This window comes from Lithobates pipiens, unplaced genomic scaffold, assembly GCF_037356315.1.
Source record: "Lithobates pipiens isolate NorthernLeopardFrog02 unplaced genomic scaffold, aLitPip1_a1.2 Scaffold_35, whole genome shotgun sequence".
NCBI lineage: Eukaryota > Metazoa > Chordata > Amphibia > Anura > Ranidae > Lithobates > Lithobates pipiens.
Genome location: NW_027507811.1, coordinates 24,240,075 through 24,265,897, shown reverse-complemented (window position 1 = coordinate 24,265,897; position 25,823 = coordinate 24,240,075). Strand labels below are relative to the sequence as shown.

General features: G+C 46.1%; 2 protein-coding genes across 2 annotated transcripts in view; one reads left to right on the top strand and one right to left on the bottom strand.

Moving 5' to 3' along the window:
* The window catches only part of LOC143956162 (uncharacterized), a 713,750-nt gene that overhangs the window by 416,505 nt on the left and 271,422 nt on the right, over positions 1 to 25,823 (bottom strand). The gene's annotated exons all lie outside the window — the stretch shown is intronic.
* LOC143955416 (NACHT, LRR and PYD domains-containing protein 3-like) overlaps positions 1 to 25,823 on the top strand; it is a 69,182-nt gene that overhangs the window by 2,727 nt on the left and 40,632 nt on the right. Inside the window, exons 2-5 of the mRNA XM_077465467.1 lie at positions 7,756 to 7,813; positions 12,670 to 12,954; positions 14,601 to 14,639; positions 23,375 to 23,659. Coding sequence (XP_077321593.1) covers positions 7,792 to 7,813; positions 12,670 to 12,954; positions 14,601 to 14,639; positions 23,375 to 23,659 — 631 coding nt within the window. The 5' untranslated portion in view covers positions 7,756 to 7,791. The remainder of the gene's footprint in view (positions 1 to 7,755; positions 7,814 to 12,669; positions 12,955 to 14,600; positions 14,640 to 23,374; positions 23,660 to 25,823) is intronic.

Sequence of the window (25,823 nt, the reverse complement as noted above, 5' to 3'; positions counted from 1 at the left end):
AGTAACTATATGCACCACACTGTTTGACAAGTCAAAAAAGAAAAACACCAAAAATGTCCCACCATGTAAATCCTCATCAATCACATCATCTAACAATGCAGATCCTGATATGCAATCGTGATGGATAATGTCCCCAACCCACCAAATAAAAAAACCTGCTGACCAACAGACACATCCGGTTCCATTGCTATACCATCGCTGTGAAAAACAGTTCCAGTCCCCGACACAAAATGGAACCAGGTGATATCATGTAGCCATATCTACACTATGATGTCAGCAACTATCCCTGCCCCTTTCTTTACATGGCTGGAGATTTCCATACAGTAAATGAATGGGGCTGTAGATGTCACATATATATAGTTTGACCATAGAGAAAAAAAAATCAAAGGAGAAAGAATGGGACTTTAAATGAGACCTGTTACTGTAAAAATAAGTGTATGGAGTGTATATATATATATATATATATATATATATATATATATATTTCTTGATCATACATCACGGGACACAGGAGCTTCATTACATAGTGGGTTATATAGGCACCTCTGGTGATTGAACACTGGTTGACCCAATTAAAGAGAATTCCTCCCCTATATAACCCCTCCCATTAGGGAGGCACCTCAGTTTTTTCGCCAGTGTCTGGTCGATGGTCACGTAAAACTTAGCTCTATGCGGGTCCCGGCGAGGGCCGAAGGGCTACAACAAACCGGATCCATACCTCGGGCCGATAATTGACTCCCAAGATGGTATGGTACCCGGGCCTCGTCTGCCGAAGACACGAGGTTTTGCCTGTAAGTCCTCTCCATTGGAAGACTGGACTCTGGGACAACCAGACTTGGGGTACTGTTTACTCAGGGCGCCCGTAAGTTTCTGGCAGAGTTTTTTACAAGGCCCAGGTAGGAGGATCTTTTCGTAAGAGCCCCAGATACGCCTGAAGGTTGGCTAACAATACCCGCCGTGATGGGTGAAGGCTGGAATTGGTCTGAAATCAGCAATTCCTGCGGCGGGGAACAGGTATGGGAAGTCATCCTATATATTTAATATATGAATGGATTTCTTCATTGTGAGTAGTTGTATGTCTTACCTGGTTTCCACCACTTGAGGGAGTAAGAGCAAGCCTGATGCATACTTACATGCCTTTCAAACGAACACGCTCAGTGAAATGCCTGGTTCTCCCAGCTATTCACGTTTCCTTGCAGTCCCTGCCACAATATAAATAAAAAAGGGGTCCCACGCAGATCAGGGGGTCCCAGGTCACTCCTTTTGGGTTCCCCTTCCCCCCTCCGGATCCCGCGGTCCTCGTGCACGCGCGCGGGCGCGTGCACGCGCGCCGGGCGCGCTCCCGGCCTAATGGGGAAAGGGGGGGGGGGGTGTGGTTGCCAGCTGTGCACAATCAAGTGCTCCAGACTGCAATGCAGGCGTCAAAACGGCCGTTTTTAAAAGCCCAGAGCGTCAGGGGACTGTAAGGTGAAACACAGGAGCTGTGGGCTGTAAGCATCCGTGGGATTGGATCCAGGCGAACCTTAAGACACCTACTCAGCATCATATTGTGCAGTTAAGCTTATATTGATTTATTGTGAGACTTTAAGCACAACAAAGTGATTGCATTTTACATTAGTAACTCTGCTTTGTAGCTCAGTACTATGTCTCCTCGTAAGAGGGTTTCAGGGGCAGGTAACAAGAGCACTGGCAGGTCACCGCCTGGGTCCAGGGGTTCTAAGAGTGCATGCAGATTACCATCCCCCTCTGCAAGAGTGGAGCCTGCATCTCAAGACGAGTCAGTGCCCCTTTCAGACTTTGCAGCCTCTCCTAATGTCGCAGCCCCGGTCTATGTCACTGAGGACTCCCTTAGGGCTTCATTGGAGAGTTTTGAAGGGAGGATAATGAATTTTATTTCTGCTTCCCTAAAAGATAGCAAGAAAAGGGGTAGATCCCCTCCCTCTGCTGAAATCCCTCTCTCAGACAGCTGCTCTGAAAATGAGGGGAGATCCCTATCTTTGGAAAGGGATCATGAGCAGTCGGATCAGTCAGAGGATGAGGAGTCAGTCCCCTCCTCCCAGGCACTCAGAAAGCAGGTGCAGTATTACACTGAATTGGTGCGTACCACGTTCAGAATGCCAGCTGCTGAAGTCGCTACATCCTCTGTCTCTTCCCTGGGAGTCAGAAAAGCCCCACAGACTGCTTGTTCCTTCCCAATTCATCCTTTAATGGCTGACTTGATGTATAAGGACTGGGGACATCCCGATAAACTGTTTACTCCTCCCAAGAGGTTTTCTATGTATTATCCCGTGGAGGAAAGTTTCACCAAGAAATGGGGGGCCCCATCTGTGGATGCGGCTATCTCTTGTGTGAATAAAAACCTAACTTGTCCTTTGGATAATGCGCAGGTATTTAAGGATCCAGCTGACAAAAGGCTGGAAACCTTGTTAAAAGCCTCCTTTTCCATGGCCGGCGCTGTGGTGCAACCTACAGTCGCAGCCGTGGGGTTATGTCAGTTCCTTAAGGAACAGGTTAAACAGATGTTTGAACTCCTTCCTAATGGGGAAGTAGAGAAATATGCAGAAATGCCTCACATCTTATGTTTCATAATTGATGCGATTTTGGATTCTGTCCAACAAGCATCACGTTTGTCCCTCATGTTGGTACACATGCGTAGGGCTCTATGGCTAAAGAATTGGGCTGCTGAGATGTCATGCAAGAAGCATTTGGCTGGGTTCCCATTTAAAGGGGAACGGTTGTTTGGAGAGGAATTAGATAAATTCGTCCAAAATATTTCGGGAGGTAAATCTACACTCCTTCCAGTCAAGAAGAGTAAACGTCCTTCATTCAGGCGTACTCTCTCTCCCGAAGCGTCAAGCTCTAAACAGTGGCGACGGCCTTCTCAGCCCTCCTCGGCTGGAAAGCCTCAGGGCCGAGCCCAGGGACAGAAAAAGACTTGGGGGCGGAAGCCTGCCAAGCAGACCTCCAAGACATCCTTGTGAAGGGGCGCCCCCGCTCGGCCGAGTGGGGGGAAGGCTCCTGCAGTTTGCAGGCGCCTGGCGGGAAGAGATTCAGGACAAATGGGTGATCTCTTCAGTATCTCTGGGCTACAAGCTAGAATTTCAGGAGATTCCACCTTCCCGTTTTCTAAGGTCAAGGATCCCCAGAGATCCGATAAAGCAGAAACCGCTATTTCTGGCCTTAGATCAATTACTATCCCAGGGTGTGATAGTAGAAGTGAGCCCGAAAGATCAGGGTTCAGGTTTCTATTCGAATCTCTTCACCGTTCCAAAACCAAACGGAAGTGTCAGACCTATCTTGGATCTGAGAGACTTAAACCGGTTTCTACACATCCAGACCTTCCGGATGCAGTCAATACGCACTGTGGTCTCCTCCCTGCAAGGAGGAGAATTCATGGCATCAATAGATATCAAAGACGCATATCTCCATGTGCCAATATTTCCCGCACACCAGAAGTTTCTGAGGTTTGCGGTAGAGCAGCGCCATTTTCAATTTGTGGCCCTGCCGTTCGGCCTAGCCACGGCCCCCCGAGTCTTCACGAAGATTCTAGACCCTCTCTTAGCAATCTTAAGAGTTCAGGGCATAGCCGTCATGGCTTACCTAGACAACTTGCTTCTCGTAGAGAGAACTGCAACATGCCTAAGTCGCAGCGTCACCAAAACGCTAGAACATCTGGGCCGCCTAGGTTGGATTATAAACCTAGAAAAGTCGTCTTTACAACCGACCACCAGGTTGAATTACCTGGGTCTGATTATCGACACCGCTCAAGGCAGGGTGTTCCTTCCAAAGCCAAAGGCCTTGGCCCTTGGAGATCTAGTGCACCTGATTCTGGGCAGAAGATCTTCCTCCATTCGGTTGTACATGAGACTGTTGGGAAAGATGGTCGCCTCTTTCGAGGCCGTTCCATTCGCCCAGTTCCACTCAAGGCCCCTGCAAAGATGCACCCTTGCGATGTGGAACAGGAAGCCCCAATCCCTGGATCTTCCTATGCGTTTATCCCCTCGGGCACGCAAAAGTCTTGTCTGGTGGTTACAGACCAAAAATTTGCTGAAGGGCAAAACCTTTCTTCCCCTCTCATGGAAGATTGTCACCACGGATGCCAGCCTGACGGGCTGGGGAGCCGTGTTGCAGGAAACATGCTCGCAGGGAAAATGGTCTGCGACCGAAAGTCTGCTGCCCATAAATATCTTGGAGATTCGGGCAGTTTACATGGCACTCAGAGAGTGGTCTCACAGACTGCGAGGTTTCCCAGTTCGGATTCAGTCCGACAATGCCACCGCAGTGGCTTACATCAATCACCAGGGCGGTACCAGAAGTCTGGTGGCCCAAAAGGAGGTGAATCGCATACTTGTCTGGGCAGAAGAGCATGTTCCATGCCTCTCTGCAGTCTTCATCCCAGGAGTGGAGAATTGGCAGGCAGATTATCTCAGCCGCCAGCAGTTGTGCCCAGGAGAATGGGCTCTGCACCCCGATGTGTTTCAAGACATATGTCACAAGTGGGGCACTCCAGACGTGGATTTGTTTGCGTCCAGATTCAACAGGAAACTGGACAACTTTGTGTCAAGGACAAGAGATGCACTTGCTCAGGGGTCGGATGCTCTGACAGTTCCCTGGGATCAGTACAATCTGATCTATGCCTTCCCCCCGAACCCGCTATTATCGAGGTTCTTGGGAAGGGTCAAGAGGGAGACGAAGCCGGTCCTTCTAGTGGCCTCGGCTTGGCCCAGGCGAGCATGGTTCGCAGAAATCATGAAGTTGGCAGTGGGCAGGTCATGGACCCTCCCTCTCCGGCCAGATCTGCTCTCACAGGGCCCAATTTACCACCCTGCTTTACGCAGTCTGAATTTGACGGTCTGGCTGCTGAGACCTACATTTTGAGAGGCCGTGGTCTTTCGGGGCCAGTCCTCTCCACTCTGGTCAATGCCAGAAAACCGGCCTCCAGGTGTATCTATTACAAGATCTGGAGGGCATATGTTTCCTGGTGTGAACCCAGGAGATGGCATCCTAGAAGGTATGTCATTAGCAGAATCTTGGCCTTTCTCCAATCAGGCCTTGAAATTAATTTGGCCATAAGCACCATCAAGGTGCAGATTTCGGCCCTATCGGTCTTTTTTCAAAGATCGCTTGCATCACATTCCCTAGTACGGGCTTTTATCCAGGGGGCTATGCGGATGAGACCGCCAGTCAAACCTCCGGTATGCCCTTGGGATCTGAATTTGGTTCTCTCGGCCTTAGAAGCCCAACCATTTGAACCTCTGCATCTGGCTTCTTTAACTCTCCTGACAAAGAAGCTGGTGTTCCTAGTAGCCATATCCACGGCTAGAAGGGTATCAGAATTGGCAGCTCTTTCCTGTAAAGAGCCCTATTTAATTATCCATAAGGACCGAGTGGTCATGCGTCCCAACAGGTCCTTTCTACCTAAGGTAGTTTCAGGTTTTCACCTGAATCAGGATGTAATCCTACCATCCTTTTTTCCAAACCCTCAGTCCACAGAGGAAGAATCCTTACACACTTTAGATGTGGTTAGAGCAATCAGTCTTTATCTTCAGGCAACTGCTCAGATAAGGAAAACTGACTGTTTGTTTATTCTGCCAGAAGGCCCTAAGAGGGGTCAGGCAGCGTCAAAGTCCACTCTCTCGAGGTGGATCAGACAAGTTATTTCTCAGGCCTATGACTTAAAGGGGAAGATTCCTCCTTTTCAGGTGAAAGCGCACTCTACTAGGGCTGTAAGTGCTTCTTGGGCAGTGCATCACCAGGCCTCCCTGGCTCAGATCTGTAAGGCTGCGACTTGGTCATCAGTCCACACATTCACCAGATTCTATCAGGTGGATGTTAGAGGGCAGGAGGATATCGCCTTTGGGCGTAGTGTTCTGCAGGCTGCAGTTTAGGTCCTCAGGTCCCTGGCGGTCTTCAATTATGATCTGTGTCTCCCTCCCCTCAACCTGAGCATTGCTATGGGACATCCCACTATGTAATGAAGCTCCTGTGTCCCGTGATGTATGATCAAGAAAATAGGATTTTTATATACAGCTTACCTGTAAAATCCTTTTCTTGAGAGTACATCACGGGACACAGGGCTCCCGCCCCTCTTGGGTTTTACGTGGTTTCTTATTGCTTTGCTACAAAACTGAGGTGCCTCCCTAATGGGAGGGGTTATATAGGGGAGGAATTCTCTTTAATTGGGTCAACCAGTGTCCAATCACCAGAGGTGCCTATATAACCCACTATGTAATGAAGCTCCTGTGTCCCGTGATGTACTCTCAAGAAAAGGATTTTACAGGTAAGCTGTATATAAAAATCCTATTACCGTATATACTCGAGTATAGGCCGACCCGAGTATAAGCCGAGGCCCCCAATTTACCCCCAAAAAACTGGAAAACTTATTGACTCGTGTATAAGCCGAGGGTGAGACATGGCTGTCCATCCCTGTGTGTCCGTCCATCCCTGTGTGTGTGTCCGTCCATCCATCCCTGTGTGTGTGTCCATCCATCCATCCATCCCTGTGTGTGTGTGTGTGTGTGTGTATCCATCCATCCATCCATCCATCCCTGTGTGTGTGTGTGTGTGTGTGTGTGTATCCATCCATCCATCCATCCATCCCTGTGTGTGTGTGTGTGTGTGTGTGTGTGTATCCATCCATCCATCCATCCATCCCTGTGTGTGTGTGTGTGTGTGTGTGTGTGTGTGTGTGTGTGTGTGTGTGTGTGTGTGTGTGTGTGTGTGTGTGTGTCCGTGCAGCCTTGTGTGTGTGTCCAGCCTACCTGTGTCCCAAGCCTCCGTCCCGAGCCGCCGTCGTCCCGAGCCTCCTCCGTCCCGTGCCGTGCCTCCTCCGTCCCGTGCCGTGCCTCCTCCGTCCCGTGCCGTGCCTCCCCCGTGCCGTGCCTCCTCCGTCCCGTGTCTCCTCCGTCCCGTGCCGATGGATCGCCGCTCTTCTCGGCGGCCATTCTACAATTCAAAATTCCGCCTCCGCCTGTGATAGGCGGAACACTCAATTTCCCAGCAGCCTGTGTTCCGCCTATCACAGACATCCTCTCATACTCGTCCGTAGTATGAGAATGAGCGGATGTCCGTGATAGGCGGAACACTGACTGCTGGGAAATTCAGTGTTCCGCCTATCACAGGCGGAGGCGGAGAAGGAGGCGCGGCTTTTGAAAATTAATGTCCGCCGTCTGTCTGCTCGATACGCTGATCGAGCAGTCAGACAGCGGCGACTCGAGTATAAGCCGAGGGGGCACTTTCAGCCTCAAAAAAGAGGCTGAAAATCTCGGCTTATACTCGAGTATATACGGTATAATGATTCAATTATAATGTATACATATGTATAATGATTAAACCTTTATTCTATCAAACACAGTCCCACCTAGTGTATCTAGTTGTGAGTATATATTTTTTTTTTCGTTTTCTAGAATTTGACCATAGTTATCCCTTAAGTCCAAAAAAGTATTATGTGCTCACACCTTCAAAGACCGTAGTTTCAGCAAAATCCTCATCATGTTCTTAATTGCATTACCTGACCTGTATAAAGTGACCTGGCAAATGTCTGAAAGAAAATGCTTTACCCATAGTCCATATGGGTTGTGCCCATCAAATTCCAATCTGTCTAAATTGTATATGACCCCAAATGGACACAAACCCCAGAAAGGAAGCCATACATTGGGCATGTTAGGCAAAGGTTGAATTCCACCTAGATTCCATGAATTTCATTGTGGTTAAGTGTATTGCCACTGTTGCCAAACTGATATGTGTTCCTCCTAGGTGATGTAATCTCTAGTCATCTCTTGCCCTGGTGTCATGGCGGCCTCCTCCTCACAAGGTATGCCTGTTTTTGCAACAGATTTCTCCAGTGTGTTCTCCCATCTTTCATCTCCAAACATAAGGGAAGCTAACAGGACGGGTGTAACAGGACGAGTAATCAGCTATGTGAGTGGACAGAAAGCAAGGCCTCAATCACATTAGGCGCTTACCCCTGGTATATAAGGTCTAAATGTAACTCTCAATTTACTAAAAAGGTGAAAAATTTGAATTTCTCTGGTTTGTAGACTGGACACATCCTAATTATAGAGCCATTTATCCAACTGTCCATCAAGAGCCTCAGGTTTATAGATCAGAGTCAATACTTTGTAGAACTGCCTTTCGCTGCCATTACAACTGCAAGTTTTTTTGGGGATGTCTCTATCAGCTTTGCACATCTAGAGAGTGACATCTTTACCCGTTCTTCTTTGAGAAATAGCTCAAGCTCTGTCAGATTGGATGGAGAGCGTCTGTGAACAGCAATTTTTAAGTCTTGCCACAGATTCTCAATTGGATTTAGGTCGCGACTTTGACTGGGCCATTCTAACACATGAATATGCTTTGATATAAACCATTCCATTGTAGCTCTGGCTGTATCTTTATCTTTATTCGTTGTCCTGCTGGAAGGTAACGCTTTGCCTCAGTCTCAAGTCTTTTGCAGACTCTAATGCCATGTACACACGACCGGTTTTCCCGACGGAATAAACAATGGAATTCCGCTGAAACTGTCTTGCATACACATGATCAGTGTTGGTCATCTTACTTTAAAAAAGTAATTCATTAAGTTACAAATTACTTCTCCCAAAAAGTAATTGTGTTAGTAACTCGGTTACTACATTGGAAAAGTAATTAGTTACCCAGCAAAGTAACTGTGACAGGGGTGGCAGCGGTGGTACTTGAGGAGGTGGCAGCGGTGGTACTTGAGGGGTGGCAGAGGTGGTACTTGAGGGGTGGCAGAGGTGGTACTTGGGGGGTGGCAGTGGTGGTGGTGTATTGGGGGTGGCAGTGGTGGTGGTGTACAGTACTTGGGGGGATGGCAGCGGTGGTGTACTTGGGGGGTGGCAGGCAGCGGTGGTACTTGGGAGGGTGGCAGCAGTGGTGGTGCCATCCTCTCCCACCACCACCTCTGCCTCTTACTGATCCCATCCCCCACCACCAATCTCATCCCTACCGTATCTCCCCCATCACCTCTGTTTTAGAAGTGATGGTGAGTGTGTAGGGATGGGATCAGTAAGAAGCGGAGATGGTGGAGGACTTGGGATAGATCGATTGCACTGCAATTCGAATCGTCAGACAGTCACTTACTTTAATGTCTCCAGGGATGCCATTCCTCATGGGGAGAGAGAGAGAACCTTCCCTTCACTCGATTGGTGTCAGCTGGTCAGCTGACTTCATTTTTCAGTGTCCGCCCCGCCTCCCTACATTCTCTCTCTCTGAATAGGCAGGGCGGTCCAGACAGTCTCTCTGAGTCTCAGCTTCTTCTCAGCTCAGCAGGCAAAAGCCCCCCTCCCCCGCGGCGGAATGAATGGCCAGGCAGTGCGGCCATGGCAGGCCTCCCGGGCGGTAGATGTAATTGCAGTAACACCGCCCAAGTAATGGGAACTGAGTTACCATAAGGGGAAAAGTAATCAGTTAGATTACTCGTTACCCTCTATAGTAACTGCTTTAAATAACTCTGTTTATTTTAACTGAGTTACTTAAATCACTGCACACGATCACACCAAAGTCCAACCGTCAAGAACACGGTGACATACAGCACGTACAACAAGACTAGAAAAAGGAAGTTCAATAGCCAGTAGCCAATAACTTCCGTCTCGTACTTGCTTCAGAGCATGCGTCGTTTTTGTTACGTCGGAAGAGCATACAGACGAGCAGTTTTCCCGATAGGAATTCGTTCTGTCAGAAAAAAGTTCTCTTTCTAGATCCTCAGAATTTTCGATGTAAAAAGTCTGATGGGGCATACACACGATCGGAATATAAGATGAAAATCTCCCGTCTGACTTTTTCTGTCGGACATTCCGCTCGTGTGTACACGGCATAGTAGGTTTCCTTCTAAGATTACCCTGTATTTGGCTCCATCTATATTCTCATCAACGCTGACCAGCCTCCCCACAACATGATGCTGCCACCACCATGTTTCATGGTGGGGATGGTGTGTTCAGGGTGATGTGCAGTGTTAGTTTTCTGCCACACATAGCGTTATGCTTATAGGACAAAAAGTTCAATTTTGGTCTCATCTGACCAAAAGACCTTCTTCCACACGTTTGCTGTGTCCCCCACGTGGCTTCTTACAAAATGCAAATGGGACTTCTTATGGCTTTCTTTCAACAATGTGTTTCTTCTTGCCGCAAAATGCAAATGGGACTTCATATGGCTTTCTTTCAACAATGACTTTCTTCTAGCCACTCTTCCATCAAGGCCAGATTTGTGGAGAGCACGACTAATAGTTGTCCTGTGGACAGATTCTCCCACCTGAGCTGTGGATCTCTGCAGCTCCTCCACAGTTACCATGGGCCTCTTGGCTGCTTCTCTAATTAATGCATTCCTTGCCCGGCCTGTCAGTTTACGTGGGCGGCCATGTTTTGGTAGGTTTGCAGTTGTGCTATAATCTTTCCATATTTGGATGATGGATTGAACAGATGTTCAAAGCTTGGGATATTTTTGTATACCCTAACCCTGCTTTTAACTTCTCTACAACTTTATCCCTTACCTGTCTGGTGTGTTCCTTGGCCTTCATGATGCTGTTTGTTCACTAAGGTTACCAGATACATCCTAAATAAAAAACCATTTATCCAACTGTCCATCCAAGGCCTCTGGTTTATAGACCAGATACATCCTAAATATGGAGCCATTTATCCAACTGTAGATCCAGAGCCTCTGGTTTATAGACCAGATACATCCTAAACATAGAGCCATTTATCCAACTGTCCATCTAGAGCCTCTGGTTTGTAGATCAGGTACAGACTAAATTTAGAACCATGTATCCAACTGGAAAAAACCTTAAGGCACCCCATGGTGCCTTGGCACCCTGGTTGAAAAATGCTGTCCTACACCATCTATTATTATTATTATTCAGGATTTATATAGCGCCAACAGTTTGCGCAGCGCTTTACAATATGAGGGCAGACAGTACACTTACAATACAAATCAATACAGGAGGGATCAGAGGGCCCTGCTCGTTAGAGCTTACAATCTAGAAGAGAGGGTCAAGTTGAAACAAAAAGGTAATAACTGTGGGGGATGAGCTGATGGAAAAAATGAAAATACAGTTAGGTGTGGGTGGGGTAGGCTTCTCTGAAGAGAAGTGTTTTCAGGGATCGTCTAAAAGCTAATAAAGTAGGAGATAGGCGGACAGATTGGGGTAGGGCATTCCATAGGATTGGAGAGGCTTTGGAAAAGTCCTGGAGGCGAGTATGGGAGGAGGTGATGAGGGAGCTAGAGAGCAGGAGGTCTTGAGAGGAACGAAGAGAACGAGTAGGTTGGTATTTAGAGACTAAGCTAGTGATGTAGCTGGGGGCAGAGTTGTGGATGGCTTTGTATGTAGTTGTTAGTATTTTAAATTTAATTATTTGGCTGAGCGGAAGCCAGTGGAGGGATTGACAGAGAGGAGTAGCAGACACAGAGCGATTGGTAAGGTGGATGAGTCTGGCAGCGGCATTCATGATGGATTGAAGCGGTGATAGACTATGTAGAGGTAAGCCAATGAGAAGGGAGTTGCAGTAGTCGAGGCGGGAGATGACCAGTGAGTGAATTAAGAGCTTTGTTGTGTCATTGGTTAGAAAGGGGCGTATTTTCGAGATGTTGCGGAGGTTGAGGCGGCAGGATTTGGACAGTGATTGGATGTGTTGCTTGAAGGAGAGTTCAGAGTCCAGGACTACACCTAGAACCTTGGCATGAGGGGATGGGCTTATGGTTGTACCATCGATTTTGACAGTGAGATCAGGGGAAGGGGCATATGGGGGAGGAAAAATTACAAATTCGGTTTTGGATAGATTGAGTTTGAGGAAGTGATGTGACATCCAGACTAATATATCTGATAGTAAATTAGTGATACGTGAGGAGACAGAGGGAGTGAGCTGAGGGGTAGAGAAATAGAGTTGGGTGTCGTCAGCATAGAGGTGGTATTGGAAGCCGTGGGAGGCTATCAGTTGACCCAGGGAGGAGGTATAGATTGAAAATAGGAGAGGTCTAAGAACAGAACCTTGGGGGACTCCAACAGAGAAAGGAAGAGGAGAGGGGGAAGTAGAGTTGTAAGAAACGCTAAAGATGCGGTTGGATAAGTAGGAAGAGAACCATCATAGAGTACAGTCGCGGAGACCACAGGTGTGGAGTTTTTTCAGGAGGAGGGGGTGGTCAACCTTATCAAAGGCAGCAGAGAGGTCCAGGAGGAGGAGTACAGAATAATGTCGATTGGTTTTGGCCGTTAGTAGATCGTTTGTTAGTTTTAGGAGAGCAGTTTCTGTGGAGTGTTGAGGACGAAATCCAGACTGAAGGGGATCAAGAAGGCTATTATCAGCGAGGTGGACACTCAGTCGATTGTAGACCAGACGTTCAAGTAGTTTGGATAAGAAGGGGAGCAAGGAGATGGGGCGTAGGTTGTTAGGATTGGATGGGTCCAGTGAGGGGTTTTTAAGTATGGGTTTGACCATCTACATCTTTATTTGAGACATTTACAGAGGGATATGGATTTGGAATTCCTTGTTGATACACAGGTCAGTATTTTATTATGTAATATCTTGATATATATAGCAAACCTCTAATGTTGTTCCCCCTTTCATATGTTCTTAAACAATTAGCGGTCAGTATGGACCTATGCTAGTGAATTTCTTGACTCCAAGTTGCCCTGAATGTTTTCTGTGGTGGATATTGTTTCTACAGGAGAGATGGATTGGCAAACCCCTGGGGATCTCATCATATATTCTCTTGAGGACCTGAAAGGCAGTGACCTCAAGAAATTAAAAAATAAATTATCTGATTTCTCTTATGAAAATAAACCTCCCATTCCCAGAGGAAAACTAGAAAATGCAGATTGTATCACCACAAAGGACCTCCTGATAAACCTATATGGAGAGGAGGGAGCTCTGGATGTCACCATTGCCGTCCTTATTTTGAACGGTCTGCTGGGACCTGCAAATGACCTCCAAGAAAGGAGAACACAAAATGGTGAGTTCCCATCTATAACAATAATTTCATAACAATTGTTTTTACAAGCTCATTACCTATCAGCAATGGCAGAACTACCAGAGTCGCAAAGGCTGCATTTGCGACCGGGCCCTGGCGTATTGCCACTGTCGGGGGGTCCCAGCGGGGTTGCTTGCCGCTGACCGTTCTACCTCCCGTCTCCCTCGCACACAGGAGGGAAGAGAGAGAGATGATCTGCTTCTTCTCCTCCTGCCCCTCTCCTCCTGTGTGCACCGTGGGAAGTGTGAAGCTAAGTAGCTGAATTTGATCATTTACACTCACACACGAGGAGAGGGGTGGGAGGAGAAGGAGCAGATTGTCTCTCTCCTCTCCAATCCATGCAAGAAAGGGAGGGGGAACTGTCATTGCAGGCTCTGGGCTGTATAAGAGAGACGCTCTCCGCTCAGAGCCCCGGTGAAGAGGCACTGATGGGCACTGATAGGAGGCACTGATAGGCTTCACTGGTAGACAGCACTGATGGACACTGATAGGTGGCACTGATAGGGGATATTGATGAACATCGATAGGCAGCATTGAGAGGCTGCACTGATGGGCACTGATAGGCGGCATTAATGAGCCCTAATAGGTGGCACTGATAGGCGGCACTGATAGGCGGAATTGAGCACTGATAGATGACACTGATAGGCAACATTGATGAGTACTGATAGGTGTCACTGATGTGGCTGCACTGATAATCAATGTAAACAACGTACAGTGGAACCTCGGTTTGCGAGTAACGCGGTTAAAACAAACAATTCGCAAAACGAGCACTGCATTTATAAAAATCCTACCTCGGTTTGGGAGTGTTGTCTTGCAAAATGAGCAGGATTCAATGAGAATTCAGAACAGCAACGATCGTAGGCGTTTGGAAATGCGCGCAAAGGCCCGAGGAAAGTCCGGCTGACCTCGGCAAACCTGGGCAAAGGTTCGTGAATGGAATCTTTCTGAGGTTTGCTGAGGTCAGCCGAAGTGTGCTCGGGTCTTTTTAGCCGTTTTTTTCCAAGGCTCTCCGGCGCCCCCCGCCTCTGGCCGCATGTGGTATTGCATCCCATTGAAGTCAATTCGGAACAAATTATTTTAGTTTCCATTGACTTCAATGGGAAAACTCGCTTTGATATGCAAATACTTTGGATTACGAGCATACTCCTGGAACAGTTTATGCTCGTAATCCGTGGTTCCACTGTACTGTCTTGCCGGTTAACTGCTCTCCTTTTTTCACACAGACACAACATGGGAGGAAAGGACTGCCGATAACTGGCAAGTCTATTAACATGTGATCAGCTGATCACATGGTAAAGGGCCACTGTCATTGGTCCTTTACCATGATCTGTGATCAGCTGTGTCTTAAGGACACAGCAAGTCACAGATCGTGCTGGATGCGTGCCTCAGGGGGAACACGGGAGGCAGACTTCTGGGAGGATGTCCATGGCCGCCCTTCCAGAGGTAGAAGCCTGGGACTTAGATGGAAGTGGTGGGGGTTTGGGGGGCCCTTCATGGTTTCCTGCACAGGGGCCCTGAAGGTTCTTATTACCACTCTGCCTATTAGCATGAGAAGGATGCAGATAACTTTTCTGAAAATTATATTAAAAGGTTAGTATACCTAATCTTATAAAAATTGTGTTTTGCAGCCAAGTTAAAGACAACCACGACCAGCAACAAATTAACAGGTCAGTAGAATGTCCACCTTTAAAAATATATTGTTTTTCATTACTAAATGTTATCTATTTTAGTTCGTGTAATGTGCGAAATGTTTGAATTCATTGTCATTGATGCATTTTTTATTTATTTATTTTAGTAATTGAGTAAATTATGAAGAGTTTATTAGTCTTTGATACACGGAGTGGAGCACGGGTTTATTAATGACTTTAAAGTACTTTTTTGCATGATTTTTGTATGAATTGCGTAAAACCTTTATGGTTAGATTTTTTTATTTATTTATGTATGGTATTATCTAGGATATAGTTCTTAAAATAATTTACTGTTATAAGATATTATATAGTGATAGCTTTGCATAGTGCAGGCAGCTTCATTTCACAATAGTTTGGAGAGTGCAGACTTTTATTTATTTTTTTAAGTTTTTAAATATGTATTTTTTGCTAGAAAAATTAATTTCAACTTCATTTCCCAGTTCCCTACTGCGCATGCGCGAGTCGCGCTGCACAATAAGGATGGCCCCCGCTGTCTCTGGTATCCGTGTGTTTCCCAGCAGGCAGCGGGGGACTTTCGGAAAGGGGCGTAATCTACGCCCCTTTCCGCAGATAGCTATGCCGGAAGTGGGTGCAGATACCTGTACTGTACAGGTACCTGCACCCCCCTCCCCCCTGAAAGGTGCCAATTGTGGCGCCGGAGGGGGGAGGATTCCAATGAGTGGAAGGTCCACTTTAAGGTGGACCTCCGCTTTAAAAAAAATTTATTTATATCACTTTTATTCCTATCTTTATGGAGAGATCCGAGGTCAAAAATACCCCAAATCTCTTTTTTACCTTTAAAAGCAAACAATTTAAAAATAAATAAATGATTAAAAACATTTTTTGATCTTTTGCTTTAACCACTTGAACCGGAAATTGGAAGATTTACCCTCCTTCATGGCCAGGCCTTTTTTTGCGTTACTTTAACTGAAAATTGCGCGACTGTGTGGCGCTGTACCCAAATAAAATGTATGTCCTTTTTTTACCACAAATAGCTTTCTTTTGGTGGTATTTGATCACCGTTTTTTGGGGGGGGGGGGGGTTTGCGCTATAAACAAAAAAGACTGTCAATTTTGAAAAAAATAACTATATTTTTACTTTCTGCTATAAAACATATCCAATAAATTTTAAAAATCTGATTTCAATTTCATCAATTTCAACTTCATCAATTTGAGCCAAAATGTATTCTGCTACATATTTTTGGTAAAATAAAATCCCAATAAGCGTACATTGATTGGTTTGTGCAAAATTACAAAACTACAAACTCTGGGATATATTTTTTTTTTTTACTAGTAATGGCAGCGATCAGCGACTTATAGCGGGACTGCCATATTGCGGCACACATTCTGACACTAACAGACACTTTTGGTACTTTTTGGGGACCAGTAACACCAATACAGTGATCAGTACTAAAAAAATATGCACTGTCACTGTAATAATGACACTGGCTGAGAAGGGGTTAAACATCAGGGGCAATCAAAGGGTTAAGCCAGTGTTTTAGTGTACTGTGGGAGGTGCTTTTACTAGGGGAAGACATAGATCCATGTTCCTTTGCAGAGACACAGGCTCCATGCCTTTCCTACTGACAGGCAACCATTCTGCCTCTATACCGAACAATTGGCTGGCGCCAGCAGACATCGAGTCCGTGGTACCCGCCAATCAGTTTCTCTTGTGTATAATCACAGCAGGAGCGAGCTGGTGGCACGCATTCACGCCCACTACCCGGAAGAGCCGGATCATATATATATATATATATATATATATATATACATATATATATATATATATATACATATATATATATTGTGACAGAGCGAGGCTCTGTCCCTATGAAATTGGAGGAAAACGAGACGCAGACACAGAGTTTGCATATCTCCAGCCCTGTGTCTGGGTCTTGATGTTAACGAGCAGGGTGTGTGCCCAGCTGCATATAAGCCATATAAATGAAGGGCTGTTGGTGTGGAAGGTGGAGGAGTGTGAACAGCTTGCTGCTGGCTGAAGAGTGGTTTGCCCTGTGGGAGACTGTAGTCCGTGTAAGGGACTGGGAAAGGCTGACAACCTTGAGAGTCAGGAAGACTAAGGAAGTCGGTGAGTCCAGGGGGCTGGAAAGAGTTGACAAATCTGTTGGGAGCAAGCAGAGGAACTGTTGACAATTGAGAGCCAGGTGGCTTGGTATGTTCATTTGTGTGCTGAATGAATTTAAACCCCTGCGTGGGATTACTGGATGAACTAAATATTTTTGTTTTCTTATAATAAACGTGGGCTACCAGGCCCTTAACCATAAAACGCCTGCCTGATGTAGACTAAAACGTGCATCTACCAATTGTGCTTAATCACCCCAACATTACAAGTGGTGTTCGAATGCGGGCATGTAGACGGTGGAATCCAGGTCCTTGCTCCATGGTGAGTCGCATCAGGAACTACTGCTAGCTGTGTGTGGCAGCCAGGCGAACAGCATTGCGTATACGTTTATTTGATGGACTGTGTTGCATGCAGGTTGTGTACCTGTGAAGGAAGAATTAAACATCAGATTTTTTTTTTTTCCTTTCTCTGCTGAGAACTGTTACAAGCTGCTGTGTGCATGTGATTGCAAGGATGAGGCAGTCAAAAAGCAAGAAGTTCATGTTTAATCAAGTTAAAGAGGATGTTGTTCCTGGCAGCCTGAGCCCAAAGGTGCCACAGCATGACGCAAGGAGGCCTCTGCGCTGCATCCGTTGTAGTGAGTGGGGACATGCTGTTGCCCATTGCCCCTTGTCACAGGAATGTTTGTGGAATAACCAAGCTGGATGGGAGGTTGATGAATTCTGGAGCTCATCTACTAATGATTGTGATCAGCGGTATCCAATGGCAACGAGTGAGAGCCAGTCATGGAGGAGATGCCAAGAAGTGAGCTCAGCATGGTCTGAGAAGATGTCTCCACCTTGTAGGACCAGTAAAAAGGGGCCAGTGACATCTGAGACAGCGAATGAATGGTTCAAGCGGAATCGCAAAGAGTCGGGTGCACTGCAAGGGGCTGAGATCTTGGCCTCTGACTATATGCAACCCATGCTGCCTACAGAGGAGGTGGGAGACTTCCTTGTAAGATTTGAAAAAGTTGCTGTAAAGAGAAAATGGCCTAGGGACCGGTGGCCAAAACTGCTGCAAACCTTATTGCGGATAGAGTTCCGGTCGGTTTACCATTTGATGGATGGGGGCCAGGATGACTATCGCAAGTTTAAAGAGGAAATCCTTCTTAGAGGAGAGTTCCATCGTATCATGGGCCGCCAGCAATGCTCCAGGATGGGAGAAGTGTCGCCGGAAGTCCTAGGAATTGGAAATCCAGAGAAACGTAAGGTTTTCTGTCATGGCCACTTAGGCCAAGGGGTCAGTCCAGAAAGGAGAGTATATCAGCCTGAATCCTGCATGAGGTATAGCCAACCAGCTTTGGAGCGCAAGTCTGCAGTTACCCCTAGCAACAAGGATCTTGTGTTACCTACAGGGGGCGTCAGTGGGTCCAGAAAGGCTGCAGTTTTGCTCCCTGGCCACATGGGGGAGTCAGCCTGTGGAGACACCACACCAGTGAGACAACGCACTCAAGTGAAGGCTATGACATCAGCTGCAGGAACTGGTAAGACTGTTTCAGTTTATGATGCTGAATCCAGTGAAGTGGGAGTATGTCCAGTGGGGAGATCCGCAGTACAAATGGACATAGACTTTCTGCATTGTGCTACCCAGAGCAGTGGGGAGGCGCAGCGTAAAGCCCAACTAGACGCAGGGCTAAAGACTGAAAAGGACATGGGGACTCTGCATATGCCTGCTATGATCCAGCAGATGGCTGGGAAAATTGAGCTAGGGGTGACCAAAACAGTGCTGGTACCATGTTCCCTAGTGACAGCTGCTGCAGGGTTGCCCAGGGAAACTTCCAAGGAGCTTGCAGTGTTGGAGCAGAGAGTTTCCCAGGTCAGCTATGGAGCTGCCCAAATAGGCAAAAGTGCCCCTTTACAGAGAGCAGGTGCTGTGAAGAGTCGCTCAGAGGTTATGGTGGCTCATAAACAAACCACAAAAACAGCAGTTGTGTCTACATGTAATGAGAATGCTAATGATCGTACTAACAAAAGTGATACTATTGCTAAACGTGATGAGTGTAATGACATTGAAGCATGTATTTCTTGTAATGTCATATCTGAGAGTGAGGTTGGTAATGTGTTCACTACCAGTGATGAGAGTAGGAGATCTCCCATGACAGGCAGAGGCACAGGATTGTCCATGGAAGTCTCATGGGGTCTCCATGTGTTGGAGTCAGAGGCTGCCCAGGATGGCTCTGGTGCTATGCTGGTGGAACAAGGGGGGACTAATTCACACAGTGAGAGCGTGTGGGCGCAGCCCCACAACCCTACATGTAGCCCAGTGGGCAAGGGGTTAATTCAGCCTGCAAAAGCTGAGTGTACAAAGCTGGATGTGTCTGTAGTGCCACCAGAAAAAGGTGTTCAGAATGGTGTGCTGCACCAAGCTTTAGGTGAAGCATCACCCCAATGCAACGTTGATAAAAGTGTGGTGTTACAAAATGATGTATATAGAAGTGAGGAATGTGCAGTTAAAGCTAATGAATCCCATGTTTTTGTGCGGCTTTCTACAGCAGGTGATGCAACGCTGTGGAACACCCATGGTGGAACCACAATGGACTGGGACAGCTGGGCCAAACAATTGCTAGCCATGCTGGATAGGGCTAGCTTAAGTAACAAGGGTGTGGACACAACTGCTATGCCAGACAGGGGGATCGCAGAGCCGCCGGTGGTTGAGGGCGTCCTGGTCCCTGCAAAGGTTGATGCCCTCCCCTCTGAAGAAACAGTTCAGGGCACTGGCATCGCAGATGTGTTGTCCACAGCCCCACAGCTAAATGATATTGAGTATCAAAGTGATAGTGTGACTTGTAATGACCTGCAGAGGCTCACCAACACTGGTGCAGAAGGGATAAGTCTGAGACATGTGTCTGACAGCTCTCCAGGGGAGCAACAAGCTGTGATGATGGGTACCTCCAAGGAGGATGAGGTCTCTTCAAATGTCTCACCCTCTCAACCTGCAGTCGCTGAGCCCCTCCATGTCTTGGACAGGGTAGAAAACCCTAGAAAGTTCTGGTGTTTAGACATGGGATGTTTAGAGATGACAGAAACCTTACTGGAAATGCTAGAGTTGGTAAAAATGAACTTACTGTATACTTGGGTATCTCCACCGCAGTTGGACCAGGTGGTGCTGCGTAGCACCAATGGGTGGAGCCAAGTGGTACAGGCAGTGCTGGGAAACCTTGACCAACAGTGGAATTGGTGGGACCAATGGTTACCCATTTGGCACAGGATCTCCAGATTCTCTGTGAGCGTACTTCTAGTTATTGATTGGTATGGAAGGCACGCGAGAGAACTGCTTGAGATATCAGAGGTCTCTCTGTCTGATGTGATGACTAGAAACATCTCTGCTGGTGTGGTCCGAGGTGCGGCGGAGCAGTGGTCAGTAGAGGGCGCAGATACTGCCTTACCCGCTAGGCCTCATGAGAAGGAAGGGCCCAGAATGGACTCAGCAGTAGCAGAGATGCTTTCTGTCACTGGCCCAGAGGTACAAGTTAAGGTGCCTGGAGACACTGTGGAAGAAAGTGTTAATATTGGTTGCCATAACAATGTAATGTGTATACCTGAAAAAAATGGTTTATGCTTAGGTCAGGGTAGTTTGTTAGAACAGGTACCCATGGAGTGTTGGACAACGGGTGAGATGGAGCTGTGCTATGGTCCCGTCGGATGTAGTCCCTCCTCAGGTCTTCTTCTAACAAACACTGAATTGGAAAGCTGTGATCTGTTAAGAGTTCGTTCTGTAAACAATGATTTGGTTGCAGTGGGTACCAAGAGAAACTGTTTTAAACCTGAAATACCGATGGTGAAGGGTAAAATGGGTATTTGTAAGGTGAAAGGAGGGCTCAAGGAAGGCAGAGTTCCCCCAAGAAAAGTGAATAAGCCCAGGGACCCCAAAAGAAGAGGAAGGCTGAGTATAGGAAAATATAGGAACCTGTTAAGATCCAGGGGGGAATGTTCCTGGAAGCGCACCCGGAAAAAAGGTTGGGCCTACGTGGCTGACAGCCAGCACAGAGGTGTCCCAACCATCATGATGGGTGCTGGTGTTCCTCCCTCCGGATCGAAACAAAGGGGGGGGATATGTGACAGAGCGAGGCTCTGTCCCTATGAAATTGGAGGAAAACGAGACGCAGACACAGAGTTTGCATATCTCCAGCCCTGTGTCTGGGTCTTGATGTTAACGAGCAGGGTGTGTGCCCAGCTGCATATAAGCCATATAAATGAAGGGCTGTTGGTGTGGAAGGTGGAGGAGTGTGAACAGCTTGCTGCTGGCTGAAGAGTGGTTTGCCCTGTGGGAGACTGTAGTCCGTGTAAGGGACTGGGAAAGGCTGACAACCTTGAGAGTCAGGAAGACTAAGGAAGTCGGTGAGTCCAGGGGGCTGGAAAGAGTTGACAAATCTGTTGGGAGCAAGCAGAGGAACTGTTGACAATTGAGAGCCAGGTGGCTTGGTATGTTCATTTGTGTGCTGAATGAATTTAAACCCCTGCGTGGGATTACTGGATGAACTAAATATTTTTGTTTTCTTATAATAAACGTGGGCTACCAGGCCCTTAACCATAAAACGCCTGCCTGATGTAGACTAAAACGTGCATCTACCAATTGTGCTTAATCACCCCAACATTACAATATATATATATATATATATATATTAGGGCTGTGGAAATTAAAAATTAATTGCTCGATTAATTTTTTTGATCGATCAAAATTCTTTTGATCGGTACTCACCTCTTCGCCGGCTTCCGGATCTTCAGGGAGTTCCATCGGAGATACGGACTCCTCCCCTCTTCCCCAAGTGCCTCCATCTGCTAACAAAGGGAAGGGGGGAGGAGTCTAGTGACGTTGAAGTTCTGATTGAACGTAACACGTGCAGGGGGAGGAGCTACGCCTGACGTCACCCGCTGCTGCACTACGTAACTAACACGATTGTCGGCTTTACATGCAGTTTTTTTTATCATCTTTATGTGAGTAGATTGTGTTTGAACACAAAAATTAAATCTTATACTTAAGCGGTGAGCACTTAGATCTTTTCTTTCTACCCATGACCTGGCGTCCTTGCTGAGATCTAAGGAGACGTGAGAGAAGTTTATTGTCCGTGTTAACCCTTTTGATACCCGCTTGCATGACCACCTGTTTGCACAGGGGTCCATGCCATAAGGTGAGAGTGATTAGTTAGACCCGAGATGGAGGGATTGTCACGCTAATGTGGGAAAAAAATGACTTGCATCAGTGCTACAGTTTGAATTTAAAACGTATTTGTGTGCCCTGTGAAGTTAAGTCATGGATTGTGGAAACTAACTAGTGTCGGGTGATTGTAGTGTATACCACATTTACCACTGACTAATGCAGAGTTGCAATGCAAGGAGATCAGCTAAAAGTAGTTGGATCTGTATGTGCTTTATAATTCATCGAAATTTGTCGATTAATCGATAAAAAATAATGGAATGCAAACATTTTAATCAGTAACAGCCCTAATATATATGTGTGATCCACCGCAGAGAAGCCGCCCAGTAGCAGTAAAACTGTAGTTGGAAGTGGCCTTATGAGGTCGCTCCGGTCCTCCAAGGCCATGAAAGTCCATCAAAGAGTATCTACTCTTTGATCGCCTATGGCCGGCCACACCATTGGATCGTTTCTGGGGTGAAACGTCGGAAAAAGGAAGCCTGAAAAACATTGGCGAGCGGTCCCCCTCCTGCCGCTTCAGAAAGCATTGAGCCTCTCAGAACACTTTCATGAGATGTCATCTGCCGGCTGAAGAAAACAGTACCGGGTTATAGCTGATATCTTCAGCCATAATCTCAGTAAACCACTTGCAAACCGCAGCACACATAAATAAATAATTTTGGTATATATATTTGGGTGGCTGGTGATCAGGGATTTTTTTCTCTACTCTGGGTGGATCAGGGATTTTTTTACACTTCACTGTATAAGCAATAGCTTTAGCTGTCATGACTGGGTTAACCATTCATTGAACAGCTTGCTTATGTTTGTGATCTGTTGTTGACTACAGCCATTCACATTGTACAGGTAGCCAGGTACCATGTGATTGCTGTGAGCCAATCAAATATCACAACAGTAAGCAAGCTATTCATGAATGGAAAGCCATTCATGACAGGTTGTTTCCACTGTTATCATGTGATAGCTGTGACCAATCCATAGTGATCACATGATACCCGGTTACCAGTTACCGTTAAGTGAAAGTGTCGATCACGCGCTGTGCACTCCTAACCTGGAGCAGGCGCGATGACATACAGGTAGAAGATCCAGCCTGCTCATGCCACCTGCATGCAGTATATATACAATAGGTGGATGGCAACTGGTTAAAGTAACAATAATAAAGAATATTATTATGGTATGGAAGTATGGTACCACAGTACATTTTTGTGATTATAGTCTAGCTTTATCTGCCTGATATGAAAGAATTTCTTAATAATGTACAGGTCAATATTTTATTATCTAATATCTTGGTATTTATTTGTTTGGATTTATCAGACTCTAGTTTTGTTCCCCTTCCATACGTTCTTTATTGAAAATTTAATTTCAGCATAGACCTATGCTAGTGTTTTTCTTGACCCGAAGTTGTTCTGAATGTTTTTTGTGGTTGGGTTTTGTTCCTACAGGAGGGATGAATTGGCAAACCCCTGGGGATCTCATCATATATTCTCTTGAAGACCTGAAAGGAAGTGACTTCAAGAAATTTAAGAATAAATTGTCTGATTTCTCTTACGGAGATAAACCTCCCATTCCCAGAGGAAAACTGGAAAATGCAGACTGTGTCACCACAAAGGACGTCCTGATAGACACACATAGAGGGGAGGGAGCTCTGGATGTCATGTGTGAAGTCTTAACCCTTATTGGTCTGATGGGACCCGCAAATGACCTCCAAAAAAGGAGAACAGCAATTGGTAAGTTCCCGTAAAACCCTTTGGTTTTACCCTTAACAGTAAAACAAATCTTAATGCCTAAGCACAATTTTGCAACTTTAGCAAAACCGTACATATCATCACAACTACTTTGTGTATCCATTTGGATTATACCACATTTTTTAAGGACAAATTGGACTTTCATTTGGTGTTAAATGGTAATGGATATCTCCTAATTTAATTTTTTTATTTTTTTAATTATCAAACGAAAACTGGCCAAAAATATTTGAAAAAATAATTTTTTTAAATGTAGGTGTATATTTCTTACTACCATAACCTACCACCAAAGAACAACCCAAATTAAATTCTTCTGCTCTTCTGACAATGGCAGCGATACCACATACACTATATCGCCAAAAGTATTTGGACACCTGCCTTAACACGCACATGAACATGAACTTTAATGGCATCCCCATCTTAGTCCGTAGGGTTCAGTATTGTGTTGGCCCTCCCTTTGCAGATATAACAGCTTCACCTCTCCTGGGAAGGCTGTCCACAAGGTTTAGGAGTGTGTCTATGGTTATGTTCTACCATTCTTCCAGAAACGCATTTTTGAGATCAGGCGTTGATGTGGATGTGAAGGCCTGGCTCGCAATCTCCTCTCGAATTCATCCCAAAGGTGTTCTATCGGGTTGAGGTCAGGACAAATTCCTCCACCCCAGACCTTGCTTTGTGCACTGTTGCACAGTCATGTTGGAACAGGAAGTGACCATCCTCAAACTGTTCCCACAAAATTGGGAGCATGAAATTGTCCAAAATGTCTTGATATGCTGACACCTTAAGAGTTCCCTTAAGTGGAACTAAGGGGCCAAGCCCAACCCCTGAAATACAATCCCACACCATAATCCCCCACTCCATCAAATGATTTGGACCAGTCCTAACCTCAACCCGGTAGAACACCTTTGGGATGAATTCAAGCCAAGATTGCGAACCAGGCCTTCTTGTCCAACATCAGCGCCTGACCTCACTTGGAAGAATGGTCAAACATTCCCATAGACACACTCCTAAACCTTGTGGACAGCCTTCCCAGAATTGGAGAGTTGAAGCTGTTATAGCTGAAAAAGGTGGGCCAACTAAATATTGAATCCTATGGACTAATGCCACGTATACACAATTGGATTTTACGACAGGAAATGTTGGATGTGAGCTTGTTGTCAGAAAGTCAGACCGTGTGTATGCTCCATCGAACATTTGTTGTCGGACTTTCCGCCAACAAATGTTGGCTAGCAGGTTCTCAAATTTTCCGCCAACAAAACTTTGTTGTCGGACTTTCCGATCGTGTGTACACAAGTCCGTCGCACAAAAGTTCACGCATGTTCGAAATCAAGTATGAGCCAGAAGCTTGTAAAACTAGCTTTCTTAATGGAGATATCACATGACTATAGAACTTCCTTTTTATCGGCTCGCCATACGTCTTGTAAGTCACTACGTTCGTTATTGTTGACCAACGTTTGTGTGACTTTCTGTATGCAAGACAAGTTGGAGCCAACAACCTTCGTACAAAATTCCATGGTTTTGTTGTCGGAATGTCTGATGTGTGTATGGGGCATAAGACTGGGATGCCATTAAAGTTCATGTGCGTGTAAAAGCAGGCATACCAATACTTTTGGCAACATAGTGTATGTATATGTTAGGTGTTGTATGTACCTGTACTACAGCCCAAAAACAATAGTGTCTATTTTTCATTTTTTTTATCCTACCTAAAACACACACACTGACTGGTGCTGATACTTGAACGTGTGTAATCATCTCCGCTACTATGTGTGCTTAAATACCAAATCGAAAATATATAATTTGTGCATTAGGTCTTGTTGCTAAACACCTATATGTGTTCCCACATAAACTGGAATAAACAAGCCGACAGGAGTCGGCCCTACAGAGGAGGCTTGAGGCTGTGGGATTGTGGGTCGGCAAGCCCAGATCATGATCATACGGTTTGCTGACCGCAGGCAAGCACTTCCCTGTTTTAAGGTCGTGGTTGAGCACCCCTGCCTTATATACTTCCACTGGTCTGTGTTTATTAGAAGCAATTATTATATATATAGGGTTAGCACTTCACACATTTATATTTGTTGACACTGATACTAATTTAAAAAAAACAAATTCTGTCCAAAAAAATACTGACCCTGACCTTTGTCCCTGACCT